This window comes from Chanos chanos, chromosome 9 (genome assembly GCF_902362185.1).
Source record: "Chanos chanos chromosome 9, fChaCha1.1, whole genome shotgun sequence".
Lineage (NCBI taxonomy): Eukaryota > Metazoa > Chordata > Actinopteri > Gonorynchiformes > Chanidae > Chanos > Chanos chanos.
Window position 1 is genome coordinate 37,168,519 of NC_044503.1, and position 17,436 is coordinate 37,185,954.

The window sequence follows — 17,436 nt, forward strand, 5'->3', positions numbered from 1 at the left end:
CATATCGAGTGCCAGAGCGCCTGGTGCCTGGGCTGAAAACGGAAATCCAAACAACGAGGGATCTGGGTGTAACTGAGCCATCAGCGGGTGAGTGGAGCAGCCCGACTGTCATTGTACCCGTCCTGTACCTCAGCCAGGAAGCTGCTGCCCAAAGAGCGGAGGCACTCAACGACTGAGAAGGAGTGCCTTCCCATAAAGTGGGCCTTGGAAAGCCTGAGGTGAGGAGAGAGTTTGGTCTGGACACAGACCACCGTGCCCTCACGTGGATCCAGACCATGAAGGACCACGAGGCACGGGGGTGACCAGGTGGTACCTGACACCGCAGCTCTACAAGTTCTCCATCCAGCATAAGGCGGGACAGCAGAACCGATTACCTTTCCGGACCTTTCCGACCTTCGGCAATCCGGAAGAGGAAGGAGGTCATGTGACAGAGGACTCCGTCTCAGGCCGCGAGTGCCGTCCATTCCCCCACACCAACCTGTTTCCATAGTCACACATCTGTGTGTGTGTGTGTCTGTGTGTGTGTGTGTGTGTGTGTGTGTGTGTGTGTGTGTGTGTGTGTGTGTCGTTACATGCAGCTCTTTGCATACGGATCACTTCAGCACATATTCCACTAAAATACCGCACTAGCGTCGAGGATGCACACTCGAAACAAACAGCAGGTTACCCGGTTTCACACACACACACGAACATTTCCAATTCACACTCACAATCCTACAGGTTAAAACACACTACAAACACCCCCAACTGCACCTAAATGTTTATCAGCATCTGTACTGTTATCGTCTTTCTGGTATTACAAACACACGTCAAAATACGTAATTTTGTTCTCGTCTGTTATTATGTTTATCAGTTGGTTTAAAATGCTCTTTTTAGTGTTGTAGTGTTTTGTTGGTTGTCATGGGTGGTTGTCAGGGGAGGACCAAGCAGAGCTGGGACCACTTAGGTTTGTTTATTTGGTTTGACCCTGGTCACGCATGCACGATGCGCACGGAGAATGGGCCACACCACACGCCAAGTGTTTTCACATAAACATGTTGTGATTGGCTGTCACTGGGGGAAAGTCTGTAAAAGTTAAAACATTAATGGGCAGTGTGAATTTGTATCTGTAATTATGTATATGTATTGACATGAATGTGACTGGTATGTTCTGGAGGGAGGGGTTTAGCATTGAAAACGGGGTTTCAGTCATTGTGTGTTGAGGGAGTGTAGGGAGATTACCAGAGAGCAGCTGTGTGTGTTGTGCTGAGAATCAAAAGCAGTGGTTTTGTTTATTACATTCTCTGTTATATAACTTTTTTTTAAATTGATTTTGGGGTTTTTTAAGTACTTGTAAATATCTGTTTTTTCACTGTGTATATATCTATAACAATTTTTTTGCACATTTTTTTTTCACTTTTTGGCACTTTGGGTTGGTATTGAGTTTTTATGCACTGGTATTGGGTTGGGTTTTTATGCACCGGTATTGGGTTGGTATTGGGTTTTTATGCACTGTAAATAAAACATCTTGCACTGAAGTGGTATTTGCGGCGGAGCCAATTTTTTTGCATGTCCTCAGGCAACTTGAACCCCTTTTCGGCCTACCTCACCTCTCTCTCTCTCTCCCTCCCTCTCTCTCTCTCTCTCTCTCTCACACTCTCTCTCTCTCTCTCTCTCTCTCTCTCTCTCTTTTTCTCCCCAGTGTGGAGACATGTGTAACTGGGGATCAGTCTGGTTGTTTCCAGAATGTCCAACACATCTCTCTCTCTCCCTCTGTCTCTCTCTCACACCCGCACACACTGTCTCTCCCTATCTCTCACACACACATAGGGTGTAGAGTTGATGTTTATGACTCCTCAGTGTCTCTGTTTTTGCTGAAGCTGGTACATACTTATGTATATCAGAGATCCAGACAGCTGATGATGTCACTGTGACCATGGCGATGTGAAGCCTCTTGATCACCATATTGGCATCCCTTCTCCCCAGTATCAAATGAGTGGGCGTTACACAAACAAGTCTACAATAGCACAGATATAAAGAAAATACAGACATGTTACACAAACAAGTCTACAATAGTACAGATATAAAAAAAATACAGAGGTGATACACGAACAAGTCTACAATAGTACAGATATAAAGAAAATACAGACATATTACACAAACAAGTCTATAATAGTACAGATATAAAGAAAATACAGAGGTATTACACAAACAAGTCTACAATAGTACAGATATAAAGAAAATACAGAGGTATTACACAAACAAGTCTACAATAGTACAGATATAAAGAAAATACAGAGGTGTTACACAAACAAGTCTACAATTGTACAGATATAAAGAAAATACAGACATGTTTCACAAACAAGTCTACAATAGTACAGATATAAAGAAAATACAGACATGTTACACAAACAAGTCTACAATGGTACAGATATAAAGAAAATACAGAGGTATTACACAAACAAGTCTACAATAGTACAGATATAAAGAAAATACAGAGGTGTTACACAAACAAGTCTACAATAGCACAGATATAAAGAAAATACAGACATGTTTCACAAACTTGTCTACAATAGTACAGATATAAAGAAAATACAGACATGTTACACAAACAAGTCTACAATAGTACAGATATAAAGAAAATACAGACGTGTTTCACAAACAAGTCCACAATAGTACAGATATAAAGAAAATACAGACATGTTTCACAAACAAGTCTACAATAGTACAGATATAAAGAAAATACAGAGGTGTTACACAAACAAGTCTACAATAGTACAGATATAAAGAAAATACAGACATGTTTCACAAACAAGTCTATAATAGTACAGATATAAAGAAAATACAGAGGTATTACACAAACTAGTCTACAATAGTACAGATATAAAGAAAATACAGAGGTGTTACACAAACAAGTCTACAATAGCACAGATATAAAGAAAATACAGACATGTTTCACAAACAAGTCTACAATAGTACAGATATAAAGAAAATACAGACATGTTACACAAACAAGCCTACAATAGTACAGATATAAAGAAAATACAGAGGTATTACACAAACTAGTCTACAATAGTACAGATATAAAGAAAATACAGAGGTGTTACACAAACAAGTCTACAATAGCACAGATATAAAGAAAATACAGACATGTTTCACAAACAAGTCTACAATAGTACAGATATAAAGAAAATACAGACATGTTACACAAACAAGTCTACAATAGTACAGATATAAAGAAAATACAGACGTGTTACACAAACAAGTCTACAATAGTACAGATATAAAGAAAATACAGACATGTTACACAAACAAGTCTACAATAGTACAGATATAAAGAAAATACAGACATGTTTCACAAACAAGTCTACAATAGCACAGATATAAAGAAAATACAGAGGTGTTACACAAACAAGTCTACAATAGCACAGATATAAAGAAAATACAGACATGTTTCACAAACAAGTCTACAATAGTACAGATATAAAGAAAATACAGACATGTTACACAAACAAGTCTACAACAGTACAGATATAAAGAAAATACAGACGTGTTACACAAACAAGTCTACAATAGTACAGATATAAAGAAAATACAGACATGTTACACAAACAAGTCTACAATAGTACAGATATAAAGAAAATACAGACATGTTTCACAAACAAGTCTACAATAGCACAGATATAAAGAAAATACAGAGGTGTTACACAAACAAGTCTACAATAGTACAGATATAAAGAAAATACAGACATGTTTCACAAACAAGTCTACAATAGTACAGATATAAAGAAAATACAGACATGTTACACAAACAAGTCTACAATAGTACAGATATAAAGAAAATACAGGGGTGTGCCATATTTTTGTGCAACAATACACATGTAAAAATATTCATATAAAAGTGCTGTATTGTACATGCATCATAACTAATCTTATGAAATGGATAATAGTAAAACTCTGCTTATTTTGTATTTTATTTGATTGGTGACTGATACCTCCGGAATATAACAGAAAATTAAACGCGTAAAATAAAAGATTTTCCCTTCCTCAAGATTATGTCTATTTGACTACAATATTCAAACCAGAACTGTCACAGCTTGCACATGCTATAAAATTCATATGTTTATCAAGAATTCAACAGTTACAGCTTAAACTTGCTACAAAATTCGCATGTTTCTCAACATTTGTATTTTACTTTTTGGATGTTAATCATTTTCAGTAGACTGGGTTTCCTTAAGCCATCACACGGTTCTCTATGTAAATGTCATTTCACACACTGACAGACAAACAGAGTGAACACAAGGTGTAACTCAGAGCTGATCTAAACTAATCATGTAATTAGAGTCGTTTCCAGCAGAAAGAAGGATGATGTCAGCATACTGTGAAAGAAAATATGATGTCACCATCTTTTTATGACATCTAATGTGTCCATGATATATGGTGTCGTCTGGCGTTGAAGAAGACATATGTGGCCACCAGATGGAGACAAATGACCTGATCTTCTATAATCCAGGACACCTGTTCCCCATCAGCTTTTCATTTAATGAAGAGTAAGAGGAGACCTCAAATGGTTGCTGTGTCTGAAATCATTCACTCAGCCACTAACTCCATACTCACTATGTAGAGTTTGCCACATAGATCACTCACTAGGGCATAAGGGCAGACAGCTGTTGATACATTTCAGACACTATTTCGACGTTACGCTGCTTCATAATTATGCGCTGGATATTCATAATTATTATCTTTGTCGCATAAACAAACGCCAGAACATCTGCATCTGACTGGTCTGTAAAGGCTTGCCTGCTTTCACGAGACAGGGTGCAATGCATGATGGTCTAAGTCGATGAATGTAGGGTACATAGGGTTGTACCAAACTTTCATGATGCATTGTGGGATACTTTGAGTGCTCTATCGAGTGTATAACAATTCTCACTACAGATTTGGACAGCACTAGCATTATGCCTCCAGAACATAATATCTCTTTATTTTTCTGTTTAAAATAATGTCTTTAAACTATTTTATCTCAAGAAGTTTGAAATTTAGCTCTGTAACTGTTGCAGAAGTAACTGCTGTAAAGGAGCTTTAAAAACACATGGTAGAGGAGTAAGGAGGATGTTGTGATCTGATCTGTAAGTGTTTCCACCACTGCATCATATGTAACTGTATAACTGAACAAATCATATTATGACTAAAGCACATCTACATATGTATTTCTCTCTGAGTGAAAATGCTTTAGATATTTAGGTCACTGCTGGATTTGTGAAACAGCTGTTTTTGAAGTGTTACATTCTGTGGACCTGAGGCCAGAACACACTGAGGCTGTTTTCACTCTTGGTTCGTTTTGCTGGTCTGAACTCGAGTACGAATATCCCCCCCCTCCCCCTGGTCTCCTTTCACAACACAGTTTTTGGCGGCGAACTCTGGTCCGTTTACGGTATCATTTACGGTAAGGAACATACAGCTTTTATTTACTAGTGTCGCTAAGCAACAACACAAGGAAGGCAAAATGGAAAGCCATACTACAGGCCTAATTGTTCTCTTATTCATCTGTTTGTTAATGTGGTGTCAACACCAAAATAAACGTGTTCGCTAATTTCACTATTCCAGAAATGCGTCCCGGTATCTGAGACACATAGAGAGTGGAGCGAGCTGCTCGTATAAGCAGGTTTTTCCGGAGACCGGCAGCAATGCGCAACGTATTTGCAGCTTTGCTTGCAAAGCAATGCCGTAAATTCTAAAACAGTGGCCAGGGCTTTTATTTATCTCAACTGAAGAAAGAACCAGGCCTTTATTAGAGACAGGCCATTATTTATGCTCTTTTTTAGTTGTGTATTTTGTAATATTAATGTTTAATTTCTAATTTATCCTATAAGGATTTACTGGTATACCTACTACTATATATAGCCATGGCCTATTCTGTACTGCATTTAAAGAATTAAAATATTAGAACATAAAATATTGGACCAATAGAAATGCATGCGTCCACAAATTCTCAAATAATAACTTAGCGTCCTGTATCACGGTAACGAACAATTTAATTACTGGGAAAAATAAAGAGCATGTCAGACATACCGTTAGGCTACTTGTAGGCAAAGGGTAAAATTTATTCCTCTGTTTCCAGCTCCCCGGCCAACATTTCCCTACCGTACCTACTACGTCATCTAAAATCAAACAGTCCAAGTACCGTTAACACGTGCTGTTATATGAAACAACTCACAGAAACAATGAAATAAGGCATAGGAAACAGGAAGGGACAAAGTTTTGGCAGTGATGTCCCTGAAAACTAATAATGGACCATTAACACACACAGTCCTACAGCGACCACAATCCACCTGAGTTAAAACACTGAGAATGGTATTCCCTTTAAAACTGAAACTTGTAGCAACGGTGTGGTGAGCATAATTACCGTATGTTGTTGTACTGATGTAAATAATGCTGTGGAAATACCAGGTGAGCCTTTCTGTAATTTATGGTTTTGCTTTCATTTTCTTTTTTTTTTTCTTTTTCCCTTTTTAATGTATTTGCAGACCTGTATTTGCAATCGTCCTTTATTTGCCCAAGCAGGCGGCACCACTGGCTACGATTTGAAACCCTGCCATAATTTGAGAGGGGTTTTCTATTTCAGAATTTACGGTACACGCATACCCTCAAGGTGAGCAAACAGTGTGGCTGGCTGCATGAATAGGGTTTACTTCCTGATTTTAGATCGGATAGCTCTCACAACAAATGCGAACCGTACTGGAGTTCAGGTGAACCGTAGGCTATCCCAGAACCCCGTTTTCTGGAGAATTCGCACCTGAGTTCGGAAAACAGTTCTCACATCAACCAAAACGAACTGATTAAACGGCTCAAGCGGACTCGGGTCCGCACCCTAAGCTGTAGTGTGAAAGCACCCTAAGAGAGAAAACGAAAGTAAACGTTTTCAAAAGAAAATGAAATTCGAATGAAATGAGATTTATTTTATTTAACGTTGTGACGTATTGGGGTGAGTGTTTAAAAGTTGTTGTATTACATGTAGATGATTGTAATGATTTGCTTTGTTCCTAAGACAATGGTAACACCATGACAGGAAGCAACATATCAACCACAAAGACATCACTCAAAGTTACAGGAAGTATTCTTATATAAGAATATGGAGCTCATTTAAGAAGCTATTCTTCTATTATTATTGTCACTAAGAAGCTTACACGTTAAGTCTGTGACGTCGTCACATTAGGCCTAGTAATGTGTTATTGACCGAATGGTCGCACTTGAAGTAATCACACTCCTAATATGAAACTCGTAACTGAATCGATTTACAGAGTCATGTAACACGTTTGTGTCTTTTGTGTCACACTCCACTGGTCCGTTTGGTTCGGTTTGTGTTGTATTTAAATGAAAAAAAAAGGCGGAACGTGGCCCTGAACTGTCAGGAGTTCAACCAGAGCTCCCTCTTGAGGATGAAATGATATGATATTAAATTATATATTGTCAATTAAACAGACACGCAAACGCTCATACGCTCATGTCAGTAACATAAAGAGAGTAGCTGTTATGCTTGACAGATGAGGAGTTTATTGGGAAGTTCAGTTTTAAGACAGATAGGTGTGAATCTGAAGAGAAACAAACAAATCAACATGGACACCACACACTGTACATGTGGTCTCCATACACACTCATGTTTATGACTCTCTCTCTCTCTCTCTCTCTCTCTCTCCCTCTGTGTGTGTGTGTGTGTGTGTGTGTGTGTGTGTTTATTCTCTGTTTTGGGACACACAGGCACAAAACAGTTTCACTGTCGGAACAAGTCTCAGTGGACATTGTGAGAATGGAGAAAACTAAAAGGATTGACTGTGGGGACAGAGAGGAGAAGAACACTGTCTGTAGAATGAGTCAGTCTGGACAGTGTGAGGAGGAGGATCCTGTTGACTACAGGACACAGAGACCAGGATCTCCAGTACCCAGCTGTGTGTCTATGAAGAGTGACAACTCCATGGGTAATCCACCAAACTTCAGCAGAGAACCAGTCCCCTCTGAGTCACAGTGAGTGACTGTATTTAAACTGTATTAACTATATCATATAATACGGCTATATTTATTAACTATGCATATATCATATACATAATATAAATTGATATTAACACTGTGTATAAAATATTCATACTGATAATGTCAGTGTGTATAAATACAGCTAAAGTGAGATCACACAGGTTACAGTGAGATGTGTGGATATTTTCAGATGTTTGGAATCAAAGAGAGTGAAACTAAAACACAAACAAAATGCTGTTCATATGTTGTAGTTCTTGGCTGTTATGAAACCAAACATTGATATGATTAAATGAAGTGGTCACCAAACAACAGGAAATGTCACACACTGATTCAGTCACTTTACCTGTAAACTCTTCAATGATTTTCAGATGATTTTTCAGCAGATGATTCCTTATTGTCACTCTGTCACATTGACCAGTGTTTATGACATGGTGTGACCTGTGTCAACAGGTTGTGAGAGATTTTTTTTTTCTTTTACTGAACTCCTGCTCTTCTCTCTCTGTCTCTCTCTCTCTCTGCAGTATGGAGACAGATCTAACTGAGGATCAGTCTGGGTGTTGCCAAAATGTCCAACACAACACGTCCATATCCGAGTCAGATGATGTCCTGCTGAGAATCATTGAGGGTCATAAAACCACCCTGAAAAAGAAGTATGAGTGCTTATATGAAGGTGTCGCACTGAAAGAAAACCAAACCCTCCTCAACAGCATTTACACAGAGCTCTACATCACAGAGGGAGAGAGTGAAGGAGTGAATGAGAAACATGAGGTTCTACAGATTGAAACAGCATCCAAGAAATGGGTTTCTCAAGACAAACCAATCAGCTGCAATGACATCTTCAAACCCTTGTCAGCCAACAGAACTAAAGAGGATAACCAAGTCTTGTCCAGTCAAGAACGTGAAGGGGAAAGACAAAAGGCAGAAATCAGAACTGTACTCACCAAGGGCATTGCTGGAATTGGAAAAACAGTCTCTGTACAGAAGTTCATTCTGGACTGGGCAGAAGGAAGGACCAATCAGGACATTGATTTCATGTTGGTTCTTCCTTTCCGAGAGCTGAACTTAGTTAAAGATGAACAGTTCAGTCTTCATGGACTCCTGTTAGAGTTTCACCCAGAGCTGAAAGACTTGGATCCAAAGAAATATAATGACTGTAAAATGCTGTTCATCTTTGATGGTTTTGATGAGAGTCGACTTCAGCTGAATTTTTCTGACACGCTGTACGATGTGACCACAACATCATCAGTGAATATACTGATATCAGACCTCATCAAAGGAAATCTTCTTCCCTCTGCACTCATCTGGATAACCTCCAGACCAGCAGCAGCCAGTCAGATTCCTTCTCAGTTCATCAGTCGTGTGACAGAAGTCCAAGGATTCAGTGATTCTCAGAAAGAGGAATACTTCAGAAAAAGAGTCAGTGATGAGAATCAAGCCAACAGAATCATCTCACACATCAAGACATCAGTGAGTCTCCACATCATGTGTCACATCCCAGTGTTCTGTTGGATTTCAGCCACTGTGCTTCAGGAAATGCTGCGTCAAGACAATGTTAAAGAGATCCCTAAAACTCTGACTGAGATGTACACACACTTCCTGCTCATTCAGACTAAAATGAAGAAGCAGAAATATGAGGACAATGTTGAGACAGACTTAAAGAATCTTCTTGAATCAAGCAGGGAGATCTTTCTGAAACTTGCCAAACTGGCTTTTAATCAGTTGCTTAAGGGCAATATCATGTTTTATGAAGAGGATCTGAGAGAATGTGACATTGATGTGAGTGATGCCACAGTGTACTCTGGGATTTGTACTGAGATCTTTAAGGAGGAATCTGTGCTTCGTCAGAAGAAGGTCTACTGCTTTGTGCATCTGAGTGTTCAAGAGTTCTTTGCTGCTCTCTATGTGTTTTACTGCTATGTGAACAAGACCTTGGAGGCACTGGAGCATTTTCTGCAGGAAAAGACCAGAGTGGAGCCAAACAATGTTCCCTTGGATAAGTTGCTGAAGAAAGCTGTGGATAAATCTTTGGAGAGTAAAGATGGACGTCTCGATCTGTTTGCCCGCTTCCTTCATGGCATCTTACTGGAGTCCAACCAGAAACTCCTACAAGGCCTGCTGACACACACACACAACAACCAGGAGAGCATCAAGGAAATAAGCCGTTACATCAAAAACTTAAATAAAAATGGTGTCCCACCTGAGAGATGGATCAATCTACTGCACTGCCTGACTGAAATGAATGATCACTCTCTCCATGAAGAAATTCAAGCTTTTGTTAAATCTGAAAATAACAGAACTGAACTCTCACTTGCACACTGCACAGCACTGGCCTACATGTTTCTGATGTCAGAGGAGGTGCTGGATGAGTTTGACCTGAAGAAATACAAGACATCAGATGAGGGTCGTAGGAGACTGCTCCCAGCTGTGAGGTGCTGCAGAAAAGCTCTGTGAGTTTTTAGTTTCACTTCACAACACCCACTCTTTAGAAGCTTTATTTGGAGGGGAATTGGTAGGAATTCCCTGGTCATATTTTGGAATGTCTTTGGAGAATACATATAAAATAATGAATTGCAGTATTTGATGAATGAGGGTGGCTGCAAGAACAAAATGACAGAAAAAACAGTTCAGAATTGACTTCAGTCATTTTCTCTATCCAGTAATTCCCTTCACTTTCAGAACCTCTGCGATGTCTAGACAAAGCTGATGTGTTTAGACAGGTCACAAAGACATTAATAGCAGTGTCTGAACATTCTTTCTCTGTCTCTCTCTCTGTCTCTCTCTCTCTCTCTCTCTACCTCTCTCTCTCTCTGTCTGTCTGTCTGTCTGTCTGTCTCTCTCTTTCTCTTTTTCTCTCTCTCTCTGGTTGAATGCTGGGTGTGTGAGAGCATGTTCTCAGTGAAAGGACTGGGGAAAAAGGCTGTTCCCTTGAATTCTGTTTGTGTCTTTTTTTCCTTGTCTGAACCATTATAAAGTTAAAAACATTAACATTTAAGACAGGGATACTGTGTGTTTGATGTTTAGTAGTCTATGGGAGTTTATCAGGTTTTTGTTGGTTGATTGAGAGTGAAATATGGGTGAGTGAAATGTTTGTTCCCTTTACACAGCAGGTTGTACTGACCATTAAAGTCACTATTTCACCCTTGTTTCACTATTCACTATTGTTTCACCCTTCATCCACAAAATGAAATTGAGAAAAAAATCACAACATGTCTGTGTTATCAGTCTAATGAACCAATGAAATCATGATATTTTCTATCTTCATTGTTATTCACTACTATACACTGTTATTACCTGTTATTATCTGTTATTTATCGACTCATCAGCAGTGATGTTTTTAACAGTGAGTGAATAATATAGTATTGTCTATATTATGAATGCTTCCTGGGAAAAGCTGTGTTTATAGAGCAGCTACAAATGTAATATTTCAATATTTGAAAGTGAAGGACCTAGAAGTGATTTACAGGATAATTTTATTCTTTAAAGAGTCAGTGTTTTGTTTTCCTTCTCCCTGTGTAGACTCAGAGACTATAACCTCACTCAGCAGTCCTGTGAAACTATCGCCTCAGCTCTGAAGTCAGTGAACTGTCCCCTGAGAGAACTGGACCTGAGTAACACTGGTCTTCAGGATTCAGGAGTGACGATGCTCTGTGCTACACTAAAGAATCCAAACTGGAAACTGGAAACACTGAGGTCAGTAATTCTGAATTGAGCAACTTGACGATCATTTTTCCAGTCATTCTATTCATATAAATATTTTTTCCAAACAAAATAAACATGTGGACAGTCTAGACTAAACTGATGCTTATAGACAGGTCACAGAGACATTTGTACCAGTGTGTGAATATTATCTTCTCTCTCTCTGATCGGATGCTGGGAGTGTGGGAGTGTAAGAACATGTTCACAATGAAAGGATGTTTTCCAAGGACATGAGTCTGTCCCTGTTTTTGATTTCTGTTTGTTTCTTTTCTTTTCTTGTGTGGTGGGAGAATGAGGAGATGAGAGACAGACAGTCTAATGGGAGCTAGACTGCAGCCAATCAAATCATGTTATTTTCCAGCTATTCATTGTGTGTTTGATTTAGATTTGATCACAGAGATCAGTGACTTCACATTCATCCATTCATGAGTCCAGTATAATGAGTGCACTCCTTTATATGTACTGTGATGGGTTTTCTGCTTTTGTTCTTTTTCCTCTGAGCTCTACACAGTCACTGATCCCCATAGTTAACACTGCAGTAGTGTATGAATCAGTGATGAAGTGAACACATCAAATCATATTATCATATTAAAGATCAAAGCTGGGTCTGATGGCAATAGTAAGACCAACAGTCAGGAGCAGAGTCATTCTCCAGAGAGAACAAACAGCATCATCAACAATGGCAGGTTTCTGATATTTCTAATCTTCTCACACAGTAGACTCTAAGAGTACAGTTACTAGTGTGAATAGGTTTGTTTCATTCAGAATGGTCTAGATTTAGTGTTTTGCTGTGTGTGTTACTTAGGGACAACAGAAGAAATATTCCATGGTTTTGTGTGGTCCATTATGTGATTATATGTCACATGAGTGAATGAACTCAATAAAGCATTTGGGAAATGGCAATGACATCTGGGAAATTTTTTCAAAGGGAAACAGAACAAGGGCAGTCGTGGTCTAAAGGGTAGAGAACCGGGCTTGTGACTGGAGGGTTGCCGGTTCGATTCCCAGGCCCAACAGCCATGGCTATGTGCCCTTGAGCAAGGCACTTAACTCCAATGCTCCCAAGGAGGCTGCCCACTGCTCCCGCATCTGGTGTGTGTTCACTACTGGTGTGTTGGATGGGTTAAATGCAAATTCACTGTGTGGGTGTAATCACTGAAACTGAAACTTAAACACATTGGGGTTAAGTGTCTTGCTCAAGGGCACACAGGGATCCTCCAGTCACAAGTTCTCTACCCTTTAGACCATGCCTAGAGGGCCTTGGACCCTCAAATTAATGCTCTACCTGATGCTCTACCAACTGAGTTATCTGGGCACTCATCCTGTGCTTAAAAATATCTCACTGTGTGTTCGAGTGATTTAAGCAAATTTTTCACAACATTTAACACCTTTTTGGTCAAACTCTATCAGTACAATTTTTAATTCTTAAATGAGTGAATGCTTATGTTCTCTCTCTCTCTGTCACTCTCTCCAGACTTGCTGGTTGTAATCTCACTGAACAGTCCTGTTCATCTATAGCCTCAGTTCTACAGTCAGTAAACTGTCCCCTGAGAGAACTGGACCTGAGTAACAATGACCTTCAGGATTCAGGAGTGAAGTTTCTCTGTGTGGGACTGAAGAATCCACACTGTAAACTGGAGATACTGAGGTCAGTATTAGTCAGGAACTGAAAAATGGTGGTCCTCTGTGGTCCTTCTTTCTTCCATTTTTTCCCTGTTACACCTGGGCTATTGGGGGGATTTTTTTCTTGCCTGATATGAGGATTAAGTCAGGGGGTGTTTGTCGTCCTGTTTTGTTTGTTGTAAACCTGTGGGCATGTAAAGCCCTTTGAGACTGTAAACAGTGATAGTGTAAACTTGAAAACTTGAAACTAAACATATTTCATCAGCAGACACTGATGATGTGACAGTGTTTATTGCAAGACAGGAAGATGTTCTGACTTTTAACAGGAGTTTGATCTCTTATGGAAAATTCTGTTCAGCTTAACTTCACTGGGGTAAACCTTGTTGATCTTTCTCTCTGTCTCTCCAGACTTGCTCTCTGTAAACTCACTGAACAGTCCTGTTCATCTATAGCCTCAGTTCTACAGTCAGTAAACTGTCCCCTGAGAGAACTGGACCTGAGTAACAATGACCTTCAGGATTCAGGAGTGAAGTTTCTATGTGTGGGACTGAAGAATCCACACTGTAAACTGGAGATATTAAGGTCAGCATTGGCCAGGAACTTAAATGCACTATTTAAAATGATTATGTTCATTTTAAAATGAGACCACGCTGATGTATAGTATGGTTATTAAAGTACTGTTGTGTATGAGACATACTAATCAAAAAAGCAGATGAATTTCTCCCAATATCTTTATGGCTAATGTTAGCAAGTGGTCTGTGAGTTTAGTTAATGTGATAGTTTAGCAAAGTCAACATTTATGGTAAAACAGAGTGGAACCTTTACAATGAATCACACTTCACAAACCAGACAAATTGATATTCTCTATTTGTATGTTGTTTATTTCTCTCTCTCTCCCTCTCTCTCTCTCTGTCTCTGTCTCTGTAGGTTGTCTGGTTGTTTAGTGACAGAGGAAGGTTGTTCTTCTCTGGCTTCAGCTCTGAGTTCAAACCCCTCACACCTGAGAGAACTGAATCTGAGCTACAATCACCCAGGAGACTCAGGAGTGAAGCGTCTCTCTACACAGATGAATCAAAACTGTCGACTGAAGTTAGTACTGTGTGTGTGTGTGTGTGTGTGTGTGTGTGTGTTATGTGTGAGACTCATCCACTGTCTGTTGTGTGTTTTGTAGTGTGGACCATGGTGGAGAATTCATCATCAAACCAGGATTAAGAAAATGTGAGTACATGCATGCGCACACGCACACACACACACACACACACACACACACACACACACACACACACACACGCATACAAACACTGACTTTGTTTCACGCATGGAAGACCATTTATTTAAATTCCTAAAAAATACAACTTTTCTTTGTTTATTTCATTTGTGAAAAAGAGAGATAATAATATAGTATGAGATAAAATATGACTTTTATGCATTTTGTAACAAAATACATAAAAGTGAACAAAATAAATAAAGTGGAAAACTGGTCAGAAACAAGTTCAGGTAACAAGAGGGAAACACACTGGGTCACAGTAACACACTTAGACTCCTTATAATAACACACACACACACACACACACACACACACACACACACACACACACTCACAAACACACACTCACAAACACACACACACACTCACAAACACACTGCACTTAAAAAAACCCCAGTTCCCCCCAAACCATTACCCCAAATCCCATAAAAAGAGACAGAGTGAGAGAATCTGTAACACACACTAAAGACAGGACGAGAGACAGACAGACAGATGACACCATCTTACCTGAGATTTATTCTCAAATGAATATAATATTTAATAATGTAATACTCATATAATAATACGATACTCTCCATTAAGCATAAAACACACACACACATACACACAGAGTTGAGAGTGTGTGATATGTTGTCTCCTCTGATTTCTCTTCTTTTCTCTGTAGATGCCTGTGATCTCACACTGGACCCAATCACAGCACACAAACACCTCTCTCTGTCTGAGGGGAACAGAAAGGTGACATATGTGGGAGAGAATCAGTCGTATCCTGATCATTCAGAGAGATTTGATCACTGGTATCAGGTCATGTGTAGAGAGAGTCTGACTGGACGCTGTTACTGGGAGACTGAGTGGAGTGGAGATGCTGCTGAAATATCAGTGACATATAAAGGAATCAGGAGGAAAGGAGAGAGTGATGACTGTAGGTTTGGAGACAATGAAAAGTCCTGGAGTCTGGAGTGTGATGGTAACAGTTACTTTGCCCGTCACAATGAACATGGAACTGACATACCTTACCACCCCTCACACACACACAGAGTAGGAGTGTATCTGGACTGGTCGTCTGGAACTGTGTCCTTCTACAGCGTCTCCTCTGACACACACACACTCACACACATACACACATTCCACTGCACATTCATTGAACCCCTTTATGCAGGGTTTTATGTTTATCAGAACTCCTCAGTGTCTCTGTGTCAGATAAAATAAACACACACACACTCTGAAATACACACACACACACACACACACACACACACACACACACGCAAATTCTTTTTCTCTTTTTCACAAGCACACATACAATGTTCATCTGTACCATTTATAATTATTACACACACTCACAAATGTATGTGTATGAAGTACAGTCAGAGTTTTATTTATGTATCAGAAATTTGTGACTGTAATTAAAAATAATTATTTAAATTAATTGAGTTTTGAAGAGATTTTTTTTTCAGAAATTCTTATCCACTTTCTTTTAAATTATTGTTAGTTCTTTTTATTTTGTTACAAACACTATGTAAACATGTACATGTGTTACATCTCCACGAATTAAATCTAGGGACTGTGGGAGGTAACAAAAAAAACTCAAAAAGATAGATGAGAAACAGAAATATGTGGGTTGTGAATTTATTAAGTCAAGGAAAGAGAAAGAAAAGGGTTACAACAAAACCAAAGGTAATATTCAAATTTATTTAATCACATTATCCGAATTAAACACATAGCGTAACTGCTGTAACCAGGCAATATACACACAGAGATAAAACACACAAAGCGATATATCCCTGTTACAAGACACAAACACACGCACACGCACACACACAGCATTAACCCACTGGCTCCGTCTATCGGTCTCCCCAGGACTTTTAAAGCAGCCGGTTCCGGTGAACAATTAAGCACCGCCGCTGTTAACCATTCATGGTGACAATGAGGACAGGGTAGGGCGGTACCTGGAGAGAGACATGGAGAGAAAAAACCACACCCCAACACCACAGCCGTAACAACATGTCAGAGTGAAAAACAAATAAAATGTCATTACATATAAAAACATTGGACGTGTTCCTGATGCTGAACACACAACACACATACACTCTCTCACTCTCTTTCTCACACACACGCACACACTCCCTCCCCCTCTCTCTCCTCACACAAACAGGTACTGTCTCTCTCACACATGTGCCCTCTCTGTCTGTCTCTCCCTCTCTTTCTTTTTTTATTGAAATTTTTATTGATTTTCAAATGGTAATATGACAAGTTAACATATGAACTGAGGCATCTCACTGGTGACGTCACTATTAGAAATAAAATGGCCATAAAATAAGAGAGAGATCCATACAAGAGAGGATACAGCATTAGTCATAATCCAAAGAGAAGGATGATACAAAAAAAGAATAAATATATAAATAAAAAGCCCCAACAACTCAGGCAAAGACAGCAATCATATTTCAGGACCATCAGACAGCGTAATATAATTCCAAAAATGATCCCAGATTGGTCCCTTACGGTCATCCTGATCAGCATGAATTCATACGAGGCGGTTTGTGTCATATAATTGACCCATTCTTTCAATTCTGGGGGTTTTGGTGTTTTCCAATGCCCGATTATTCTTCTAACAGCCGTAATAATACCAGCCATACCACTATTTAAACTAAGAGAGTTGATCAAGTGTTTAGACATCATATTAAAGATTGAGTCTATGTCATGGTTAAGGCTATGTTGTCAGTCTATTCCTTGTGTTTCTACTGTTTCCTTTTCCCTGTGCTCCCCCTGTTGGTTTGTCTTCTCTGTTGTGTGTGTGTGTGTTGTGGGCGTGGTCTCTCTACACGTCCAGATTGCCTACACACCTG

At 39.3% G+C, this 17,436-nt stretch overlaps 1 protein-coding gene across 1 annotated transcript in view; it reads left to right on the forward strand.

The window, feature by feature from the left end:
* The window catches only part of LOC115820232 (NACHT, LRR and PYD domains-containing protein 3-like), a 36,658-nt gene extending 20,859 nt beyond the window's left edge, over positions 1 to 15,799 (forward strand). The window contains exons 4-8 of the mRNA XM_030783722.1: positions 13,178 to 13,351; positions 13,735 to 13,908; positions 14,254 to 14,424; positions 14,498 to 14,544; positions 15,258 to 15,799. Coding sequence (XP_030639582.1) covers positions 13,178 to 13,351; positions 13,735 to 13,908; positions 14,254 to 14,424; positions 14,498 to 14,544; positions 15,258 to 15,799 — 1,108 coding nt within the window. The remainder of the gene's footprint in view (positions 1 to 13,177; positions 13,352 to 13,734; positions 13,909 to 14,253; positions 14,425 to 14,497; positions 14,545 to 15,257) is intronic.
* The last annotated feature ends 1,637 nt before the right edge of the window (positions 15,800 to 17,436 follow it).